The sequence below is a fragment of the Vitis vinifera genome, chromosome 19, assembly GCF_030704535.1.
Source record: "Vitis vinifera cultivar Pinot Noir 40024 chromosome 19, ASM3070453v1".
NCBI classification, from domain to species: domain Eukaryota; kingdom Viridiplantae; phylum Streptophyta; class Magnoliopsida; order Vitales; family Vitaceae; genus Vitis; species Vitis vinifera.
The window spans coordinates 51483-62859 of record NC_081823.1 but is presented as its reverse complement, the minus strand read 5'-3'; the positions used below and the strand labels follow the sequence as shown (position 1 = coordinate 62859).

At 36.3% G+C, this 11377-nt stretch overlaps 1 protein-coding gene across 3 annotated transcripts; it reads right to left on the bottom strand.

Annotated features, from left to right (window-relative positions):
• Positions 1-3421: 3421 nt before the first annotated feature.
• On the bottom strand, positions 3422-11260 carry LOC100248728 (chaperone protein ClpD, chloroplastic). Of its 3 annotated transcripts, XM_002283766.5 has the most exons (12): positions 10415-11260; positions 9202-9362; positions 8882-9111; positions 7951-8059; positions 7741-7871; positions 7114-7215; positions 6746-7027; positions 6540-6643; positions 6136-6430; positions 5017-5250; positions 4038-4271; positions 3422-3965 (listed from the first exon to the last, which is right to left on the bottom strand). In XM_002283766.5, exons 1-12 carry the CDS (start codon positions 11053-11055, stop codon positions 3648-3650), a joined length of 2841 nt encoding a protein of 946 aa, XP_002283802.2. In that variant the 5' UTR covers positions 11056-11260; the 3' UTR covers positions 3422-3647. The 3 variants fall into 3 exon arrangements, with proteins under 3 accessions (XP_002283802.2, XP_010644048.1, XP_019072987.1); XM_010645746.3 differs by lacking the exons at positions 6136-6430; positions 6540-6643; XM_019217442.2 differs by lacking the exons at positions 7741-7871; positions 7951-8059.
• Positions 11261-11377: the final 117 nt, after the last annotated feature.

Sequence of the window (11377 nt, the reverse complement as noted above, 5' to 3'; positions counted from 1 at the left end):
ATGCTCGCACTCACGTTGCGTGTGATTGCTAACCCGTTCTCATGGGATTATTTTCCGAGTTTTCTTTCTTTCTTTCATGAGTTGTTGGCCGTCACGACTTGATTGCTATTTGCAAACCTTTCGAAAATTCATTTGATACCCATATCCTCGTTCCCATGCATACGCCTACTTAACCGCATCACCAAACCCATTTTTCCTCTAACCTGTGCATGGCTTCGCATGGCCATCTTGTATACCCCTTGCCCATATTCTCGGACCCAGCTGGAAAAGTGTCATAGGAAATGATCTTTGGGGCCTGAGAACAGCCCAGAATCCTTGCCTTGCTGCCCTAGTTGACCACACACTTGTCAAGTGTGGATGCAATACCATGTTCATAGGGTTGTCGGCGAGGAAGGCTGCCACATGCGCATGTGCTATGAGAGGTGGCCATGACGATGATAACCAGAATTCTGGGTGTAGAAACACGGCACGAAAGTTTGCTCCATTACCTACTTCCCCCCGCTCAGCTTCATACCCATTTCTCTCACATTCTTGAATTTCCATGCAAACGATGTTCCATGCACGCAGCTGCCCTTGCCACACTCCATTTCGTTTGGTCCTCAAGCTCATCATGCCAACATTCCACTTTCTCACACCTCACATCCAGCAGGATTTGCTAGCCACATCCTTGAATCCCTCGTCCACCACCTTCGGTCTCTCCAACAACGACTCATTGGTGGACGCCTTCAACGGGGTCTCCGTCCTCTAGGAGCACATCGTGACGCAGCGGCAGTCACTGACCTCCTCGCGGCAGCAGCTCCGCCGTCTCGGCGCCGCCCTCGAAGCCGCCACCCCTTCCCTCTCCTCTACGTCGCTGCTGGTGGAGGCCTCGCCTGAGGGAGCTGCCCAGATGGATGGGGGTTGCCTTGGGCTGTGAAGGAGCTCGTGTTGGTGATGGGCTTGGTGCTGCCCATGATGGCTAATGGGCTTGAAGACTTAGGTGTTTTTGTTAGTGGCTTTGGGCTTGTGATGAAGCCCAAGCCCAAGTAGGGAGATGAAGAAAATAATGAGGAAAAGAAGACCTCACTGATTTATTGGCCCATTCTAAAATTGGCCCATTGGCTTGCTTCCACTTTATACGAATCACTCTCTTTAAAGCACTAATTTCTTAATAAACTTTCTAACTTCCAATTTCCAAGCCCAATTTATAAAAATTCAACCTTCAAATAATACTTCAAAATTCTGATATTTAAGATTCAATTCCAATTTCCGAAAATTCTCATACTCATTTTAATCTATTTAATTATTATTATTTTATGTATTTATTCTAAAATTCCCTTTTAAACAATTCTTTACAATTTCCGACTTTAAAATTTAATTTCTAATTCCAAAATTCCAATATTCACATTAATCTATTTAATTATTATTATTTTGATTATTTATTTCAAAACTCCATTTTAAATCAAATTCTCTAAAACTTCTGATTTCCGAATTAAATTCCTAATCCCAAAAATTCCCATATTCCCATTAATTTATTTAATCATTAGTATTTTATTTATTTATTTCAAAACTCCATTTTAAATCAAAATTCTTTAAAACTTCTGATTTCCGAATTAAATTCCTAATCCCAAAAATTCTCATATTCCCATTAATTCATTTAATCATTAGTATTTTATTTATTTATTTATTTATTTATTTCTAAATCAAATTCTTAAAACTTCTGATTTTCGAATTAAATTCCTAATCTCAAAAATTCCCATATTCCCATTAATTTATTTAATCATTAGTATTTTATTTATTTATTTATTTATTTCAAACTCCATTTTAAATCAAAATTCTTTAAAACTTCTGATTTCCGAATTAAATTCCTAATCCCAAAAATTCCCATATTCTCATTAATTTATTTAATCATTAGTATTTTATCTCCATTTTAAATCAATTCTTTAAAACTTCAGATTTACAAATTAAATTCCTAATCCTGAAAATTCTCATATTCACATTAATTTAATCACTAATAGTTTGTTTATTTACCTTAAAATTCTATTTTAAACAATTCTTTAAAATTTTTGACTTCTAAATCTAATTTCCAATTTCAAAAATTCCAGCATTCCCATTCATTTATTTAATCATTATTTTCGTCATTATTATTATTATTCAATTTATTTATTTCAAAATTCCATTTTTAAACATTTTTTTGAATCCCAATTTCCGAACTTAATTTCCGATTTCTAAAATTCTAATTTCTTTCGAGTTTGACATCCTAAAATTCCAACTCTTAAATTTAATTCTCAATACTCCAATTTTCAAATAAATTTCAAAAATCCAATTTTCTCTCTAACAGTTTTAATTCTCTTCGGGTTTCAAATAATCTTCGGTTTCTCTTGATTTTATATAAGCATGAATGCTATTTTCATAATTCCAGAATAATGGAATTTGTGAGACTAATTCGTGCAAATAGAATGGGCTTTGGTGGGGACCCCACATATGAGATTTCATGATTGATTGACTGATTGCTCGATTCATTTGCCACGTGTGATCGATTTACTCTGTTCCTTGATATACATATAATCATTTTGCGTTAATTCACTAACCTCATTCCATGATAGCGCGTTGCTGTTTGCTGCCCAGGTACGCATTCACTCATTCTGATCATTCACTATACATATTCTGATTCTCATGTATGCATGATTGATGTGAGTATCCATTGACTTTCTTATTCGATTGCCACGTCAGTTTCATTCTATTAGTAGAGACCCGACTTTAGGGACTTAGAGGGGTGCTACGGTCTCTACTGTACCTTCCCGATAAGTAACTTGACCCCCGAACCTGATCCGGTTTTTTCACAGACCACCTTTTCCAAAATAAGGAGTCACACTTAGGGTTTTTCTTTCTTATTTTGTTTACCCTTTTAAAAATAAAACAAAAATAAGTGGCGACTCCAAGTCATTTTTCTTAATCAATAAAAAATCAATTTTTCAAATAAAAATCGAGCTCGCCATCGAGTGGGAAACGCATTGAGCCGAAATACGGGGTCCACAGTTAGGTTTTCATAAAATAAGAGGAAATTTTGAGGAAAATTAATCCCTACAATGATAGGATGTTGCTTGGCTGATTTATTTATTTATTTTATTATTATTCCGAAACTAATGGCTTGTATTCTATGTCCCACTTTTACTTCTACATCTGCTTGCTTTCTTGACTGATTAACTATTATTTGAGAGTACTTTAATACCGTCCTTTAATTCTGATGGTCTGTTTGATTGAGCTATTGGATGGTTGCTGGCTGTATAAAGAATCACTTATTTTGATCTCTTGTTACGGATGTGGGATTGGGATTCTAGGGCTTAGGAGGAAATGCTGATTCTTTTCTCAAAAAATGCTGATTTTCCCTCTTTCCAATGCTATCTTTTTCCTCAAAATAAAAAAATAAAGTAGAATAAAATAAAACAAAATAACATCAAATAAAATAAATAATAAAAATACAATCTGTATTTTTAAGACCACCTAGAGTTTCTAGTCCAATCTGTATAACATCTATAAATAAAAAAGGGATTAAAATTTTTGGATAAAAAGACCACCAATTTTGGGGTCTACCAGTGGCACAGTGAATACTTTTTGAAATTATTTACATATAAATCAATAGCTTAAACTGCAAAATTTCTTCATTCTTACAATTTTTCGTCATAGGCTGTATCAGAGAGGTGGATTCTCCTATTTGACTGCTTCCTTACAAATGGGTTTCCTGAAGCATCCAAATCAACAACAGCAATGTCACCAGGCTGGTATTCTTCCGTGAGAAGTGCTTCACTCAAGGGATCTTCTATAATTAAGGTAACAGCCCTCCTGAGTGGACGGGCACCATAGTTTTTGTCATAGCCTTGTTGGCACAAGAGGTCTATAACCGACACTGACACTTCCATACCAATTCCCAGAGAGCTGAGCCTTTCCTTCACCTCCTGGAGCATGGTATTCAGAATCTCCAGCATCTGAAATAAATGGATGATGTTAACATTCATCAACACCAATCCTACAGACTCACCTCAATGAAGGGAACAAACCTGAGCCTTTTCCAGGGGATGGAACACAACTATTTCATCTAATCTGTTGAGTAACTCAGGACGAAAATATGCCTTCAGTTCTTCCATTACCAGTGCTTTCATCCCAGCATATGAAGTTGGTTCATCATCTGCAATTGAGAAACCAATGGAGCTTTGTCTACCCTTTGCAATGGCAGCAGAACCCACATTGGAGGTCATGACAACCAATGCATTCCTAAACAACACCCTCCGACCCTGTTGAGCCCAGTTTTTGTAAAATAAGAGATCGAGCAGTCATTATAAAATTGTAAGGAGAATCAAAATGAGATAAAATGGCAGTTTCCTTTTTTCTTTGAGTTGGCCGAACTTCAGTGTTAATTGTTTTATCAATAAAATGTTTTGATTCTTTGGTTTTGGAAATTTGAGGCAAAAAAAAGTTAGGAAAAATAGAAAGAAAGAAAAAATGAAAAATAATAAAAAAATAGATTTGAAGTTAATAAATTATTTTTATATATTTTTTAAAATTTATTTCACTTTTTCTCCTCTTCTATTTAACTATTGTAATTATATTTATTTCTTTATTTTATTTTTATTTTTTTGTATTTTTCAAGGTAATCCAAATACAAGAAAACCATTTTCTTTATCAACTTTTTTTTCCTTCTCTTAAGCTGTATTTGATTCTTGGAAACTTTGAAAGAAAATGTGAGGGAAAAAAATAGAAGAAAAATATAAGGAAAGAAAAAAGTTAAGAAAAATAAAAAATAGATTTAAAGTTAATAAATTATTTTTACGTAGTTCTTGAAACTTATATTACTTATTTTTCCTTTTTTGTATAAAGATTAAATAATTTGAAAATACAATCTAATTAATTTTAATTATATTTTATTCTCTTTACATTTTCCATGGTAAAACTACAATAAGAAAACATTTTCCTAAACATTTTTTTTTCCCTTCGTTTTTTCCTAGAACCAAACATAGCATTACAAAACAACAGGCAAACCTGAGAATCTGTTAAGTGACCATCTTCAAACATTTGGAGGAGAATATTGAATATATCGGGATGGGCTTTCTCTATTTCATCAAGCAATACAACTGTAAAAGGTTGCCTTCTGATAGCTTCTGTAAGAGTGCCTCCCTCTCCATAGCCTACATAACCTGGGGGAGATCCTATCAACTTACTCACACTATGCTGCTCCATATATTCACTCATGTCCAATCTTACCATTGCTGCCTCCTGCAATAACAGAATCAAGAGAAATGAGAGTTAAATTCCAATGTTGGAAGCCCCTGCTACTGATCATTGACAATAAGCATCACTGTAAAGAAGAATTTAGTATGCATGTATTAGTGAGATGCAAATCACAACGGGCCAGTAAAAAACCATTGAAAACATGGCATTTTATCCTGTTTTAGATAGGTATTTCAAAACCCTCCCTGTGACATTGCAACAACATGGTTACATCAAATTTGGGCCTTCAAATTTCACCTCTCCGCTATTTTAACCTTAAATTTTCCCTGTAGATTTTTACAAATATGAAAATTTAAGGGTAAGAGATTAATGAAGGAACTAAAAAGGACAGAGAAACTGCTGAGAGGATGACATTGTCCCTTTGAACAACAGAATGCAAATATGTAGTAAGAAGTATTTCCTAAAGCATGTAGGAACCTGTAAGCTATATATAGATAGTATAAGGATGCAATCAAACTAAGTTAAAGAATCGTCTAGGTGAGACTAGATTCTCATTGACGTTTTCTACCCAATTAATAATTGGCTTGGGTAAGGCTATTGTCTCAATTACATATTGATTTATAAGTACAGAGCAATAAGACACATTAAATAAATGAACAATGAAGAAAAACGGCCATTAATTCCACAAAGTGCTCATGCAACTTAATATATAGTGTGTAACTCAGCAGAATCTTCAAGGTAAGCTATAAAATCTCTAAAACAAGCTCTGATCTCGATGAATGGTATACTGTAAGAAGATCCAAAAAACAAGTTTATCATTGCTTTAGTTTTAAAATTCAAATTCTATAAAAAAATTTAATCAGTAAAGACTCTAAAATTAGCTTTTGTGAAAAGAAGGAAAATTTGTATACATATGGTATAAAGCCTTACTGATCCAAAATAGCATGCCGCTAAAGCTTTTGCCAATTCAGTTTTGCCAACCCCAGTTGGGCCACAAAAAAGCATTGCTGCAATGGGTCTGTTGGGGTCCTTCAAGCCAACCCGGGATCTCTTAACAGCACGAGAAATGGAAGCAATAGCATTATCTTGACCAACCACCCGTTTCCTAAGCTGCTCATGAAGACCCACCAGGAGCATTCTTTCATCAGCAGTGATCTGCTGAACTGGTATCCCTGACCAGAGTGATGCAACTACTGCTATTTCATTGGGTCCCACCACTATAGGTCTATAAAAGAATTACAGCACAATATTTTGTTTAATATCACCCTGAAACCTAAAAAATTCAGGCCTACTGCTTCTAACTTTAAACATAATCCAAGGGCTAAGAGTCATACTCATTATCATCTGACATTGAAGGCAAAGGGGATTCAAAAAGGACAGTGCTACCATCTTCCATGCAAGAAGCACCATTACAATTTTTCAGTTTACTAGCCATGACCTGCATATATTATATATATATATATATATATATATATATGGAGCAGATATGATTAACTAATCTAAAAACTAGCCATTAGTAGTATAGAAGCAATGCCATTACCATTTCATGCATGGCCTTAACAGCCCTAATTTCTTGCCAATAATCATCTGGTGATTTTAAAAGCACAGAAGTTTGCTTTTCCTTCTTCCTCTTGTATGCTTCCATACGAGCTTTACTTCCTGCCTCATCAATAAGATCAATTGCTTTATCAGGAAGACGCCTATCAGGAATATATCTTGCTGATAGGTGCACAGCAGCATTTATGGCCTCCAATGTGAATCTGCATTTGTGATGGGCCTCATATTTCTCCCGCAGGCCCAACAGTATCCTAACAGCTTCCTCCTATGAATTTTTACACAATATCTGACTAAAAATAGGAGTGAAAATGACTGCATACAGAGACAATAAGAAGAAAAATCACAAATTACCTGGCTTGGCTCATTGATCAACACAGGTTGGAATCTTCTTGCTAATGCTTTATCCTTCTCAAAAAGTTTCACGTACTCATCTATGGTAGTGGATGCAAAACACTGCAAGGAGTTGAATGTTAGCACACTTTGCATTTAATGAAGAACCTATGAAATGCATGAAAAGAACTTCAGTAAACAAGAGACCTGATGTATTAAGCAATGTAAATAGTATTCTGACATGGTAAACCAAAGCAAACTCCATTATCCAATTGAAAAACAAAAAGTCAAATAGAGTGCACTAAAGTGGATTCTCATTAGGTAACTACACCTTCCTATCCATTTTGCAACAGCATTGTGAGGCAATGGTGTGGCCACACCAATAAACTGCTCCTGGTGATATGAGAACTGATTATACAATTTTTGACAAATTGGAAGGGGAAATGAAATAGTGGGAAGGGAAAATTGGTGGAAACCAGTTAGTGATTGGCAATAACTATTGAATTGTGGATTCACCTAATTGTTAAAAGTACACTTAATTCATCTGAGACCCATCCTTCAATTGACAGGAAATATGGACAAGCCTAAGTGTTAGGTCTTCAAGGCTGACAACCATCCAATGATGAAGTAAATCCAAGAAATCATCACCTGTAACTGTCCCCTCCCAAGAGAGGGCTTCAATAGACTAGCAATGTCTAGACCTGACCCCTTGTTTCCTCGTCCAGCAATGCCAGACCCAACAAGCATGTGGACTTCATCAATGAAAAGAATGATATTACCTACAACAGTAGCATGTCAGGAATGAGCCAGAAAGAGAGCCCCTTTTGTTCCAAAATATAACTTTAAAAAAGTTGTCACCTGATTTCAAAATATCACTTATTAAAGTAGTAACACGTGCCTCTAATTCTCCCCTCTCCTTTGTGCCTGCCATTAATAGACCTATATCCAAGGACATTATGCGTTTTGTCTGTGTATAAGATAATAAAGTTAATCAAATTGGTAAGACAACCATTTTAAGAGAAGCAACATGACGAAACTGTAGTACAACCTATAACAAATGGATAGTTCAGTGCATAAAATACTTGTTACACACACAACATGTACAGATGGGTGTAAAAATGTGTTGGCAGCCTATAAATAACCAACATTCACGATCCGAAAAAGGAAGAGATGGATGTCATCCATCTTCGATATAAGTGTCATAGGATACTTTCTCTAACTGCTCCTTTAGTAAATGGACATTTCAATATGTGTGAGTACCCTTGCAACATGTTATGCTCTATAAACACTTCATTTTTCAGTAAGGTATGAAACTGTAAATAAAATTCATCTGTTCCATGTCCTAGGGTTTGGGGAGTAGAGATTGTCATGGGAACTAGATTGGAGTGGGGAGTCACACTAGTGAAACAGACATAGGGCCCAATATAGACAATCTGGGTCACCTGAATGGGCCAGTTTTTAGCAGCAGGGGCAATTGGATTATGGGTAGTTTCTACATGTGTCAGAAACTTATTCAATCTGTAGTTTAGAGACTAATGACCAGGGTTTTTGCTAATACATCCGCTAAAATAATGGCACTTTTGTGGTGGTAGCTTTACTCATTAATTATTTAACATTTCTTACTTTCATCTATGTAAAAAGTTCTCCCAAACATATCCAAATTCCTTATACTCTGTTAACTAGCTGAACAGTGACACAGTCACCCACTCTCATGAATTGGTTGATTTTGGCTTAAGCTCTGATAAATATGCAAGTAGCATAAGGATCACTCAAGAAGGAGGTAACACACCAAGAGAAAAGAGGGAACATCTGCCTCTGCAATACTAATTGCCAATCCTTCAGCAATAGCTGTTTTCCCAACCCCGCTTTCACCTAGAAGAATGGGGTTATTTTTAGTTCTTCGGCAAAGTATTTGGACAACCCTCTGAACTTCCATGTCTCGGCCAATTACAGGATCAATGAGTCCATCAGTAGCACGAGCAGTAAGGTCTACACAGAATTGAGCCAGAGCACTTTTCTCTGACAAAAAGAGTTGCAGTACTATTTAGTCCTCTCTGTTCTTGTAACTGAAAACCAATTGAACAATCAAAAACTTGAGAAAATTCTTACCCTTCTTTTTTCCTGAGGATTTCACAATGGCTGCTTTTCCAGAAAAAGATTTTCCCTGCATCCCTTTGAATGTAGCAGATGGTTCACTACCATCTTTGGCAAGCTCTCCTTGAAGCCTGGAGACTGCCACAGCTGCCAAGTGATTAACATTTGCCCCCAATCTGAAATCATATTGATCTAGCCCCATGAATGGAAAATTGGCAATGTATATGTTCCAATTTTAAATCCTGATGCAATTTTACTCAATAGATCATGAACAACAAATAATCATAGAAAAGGCTGTCATGCCGAACTAACCTGTTACAAACTTCTTGAATCTTCTAATTTAAAAAGTTTATTATTGAGAGAGATTGCATCTTTTGAGAATCTTAACTGAATTATATATCCCAAAATCTTAATAGAATTAGAAGATCATGTCTATGGTAAGACATAAAGAACCAAAACCTATAGAAATGTCACAATTATACTACACAGAACACTCCAAGATTGCCAGAAAAGGATAGAGCAATGAATTCCATGCTTCAATGCCAATATTCTATCATATTTGCCAGAGAACTACCGAACAATATGAACATTCCATTCGTCTACTCACTGGTGACAGATGATGTTTGGCATTTCAAAACCATGCATTTAAGGTCAACTAAGAGTTGGTAGCCACTATTTTGTGACAGGACAAAAGACTTCTTCACGTCATCACAAGATTCACAACTCCATGCGTAATGGATTGTTCTTACCATTTATCAATAGGCATATGTACAGAGAGAGAGATAACACAAAAGGACATGGTAATCTATGAGTAATGGAAGGCATAAAATAAACTGTAAAAATAAAAAATAAAAAAATCCATGCAAAATGATTAGATTCTAATATAGAGTTTGAATCTAGAAGGGCAAACTAGTGAAGGGTAATAATTTTTCCCTTTTGCGTGATAATACATATGGTTTAGGCGCTTTATGTTACTTGAATTATAAAGTAAGGTCATTTTCTAGGTCAGTTTTTCCTTGTTGCCCTTTTAGATTCTGCCAAAGTGTGGCCTTGAAGTTTAACACTGCAATGAAAGAGATATCGATTGATCGGCAAAATGGGTAGTCGTGGATTCTGAAAATTGAGGGTTGAAGTACTGGATCATGTGAAATTGACCAAGAAAATGGTAATGGATTGCATCAGTAGAAAATCACTGCCTACAAATGAAATCAGCAAGAAGAAGACGCACCTCTTGAGGACACGACCAGCACTGCCGTCATCAACTGTAAATAACCCAATAGCGATATGCTCGGGAGCAATGAAATTATAACCCATAGTCCTAGAGTACTCAATTGCGGCTTCAAACACTCGCTTTGTGCTAATGGAAAAGGGGACGTCAGTGGAGGAGGCAACAGAGGTTTGGGAACTGGGAATTCCAGAAATGATGCTGCTGTCGTTATAATCATGCCAAATGCTGCGAACAGCATCGCGTGCATCGTCTATGGTGATGCCAGATCCAAGAAAGCCATCGAGACTACGATCCTCAGCGACCAAACCCAATAAAAGATGCTGGGTGAATACCATATTCCTGCCCAAAGCTTTCGCTTCTCTTTGGGAAAAGATGACAGCCTTAATGGCTCGTTCAGTGAAGCGCTCAAAGACTGCGGAAATGCGTGGAGAGGATTTTCTGAACACAAAGGAATGGGAATGGGGCCGCTGGGAGATTGAAATTCCAAAGCAAGAACAAGTGGAAGAAGAGAAAGGGCGATTTGGGAGCTTGCGGCTGCCATGGCAGTCGAGAGAAACTCGACCAAGTAGTGGGGAGAAATCCCTTCTCCAGTGAACTGATAGGGGTGAGGAGGATGACAACGATGATGATGATACTTCCATTGATTCCCTTTTATTTTCTGTTAAATTTTTGTGTCCTTGTTCTGGGTTTTGCTGCTCCGTCCGAGTCTTTTATTTCTGACCGCAATCACCAAAACAAAGAAAGGAAGAACAGAGGGAGAAGGAAGGAATGGAATGGAGTAGGAGAAGTATAACACGTCAAGCCACGTTTTCTTGCAAACGAGTGCAAAGGCGTCCCTGTCCGTCCTGCCAAGTAAAAATGAAAAAGGAGAAAAGTGTAAAGCTATATAAATTTTATTTATTTATTTTTTTTAAATTAAGAACTTTTAAAAAGTAATTCATTCTAATAGTGACACGAAAAAAT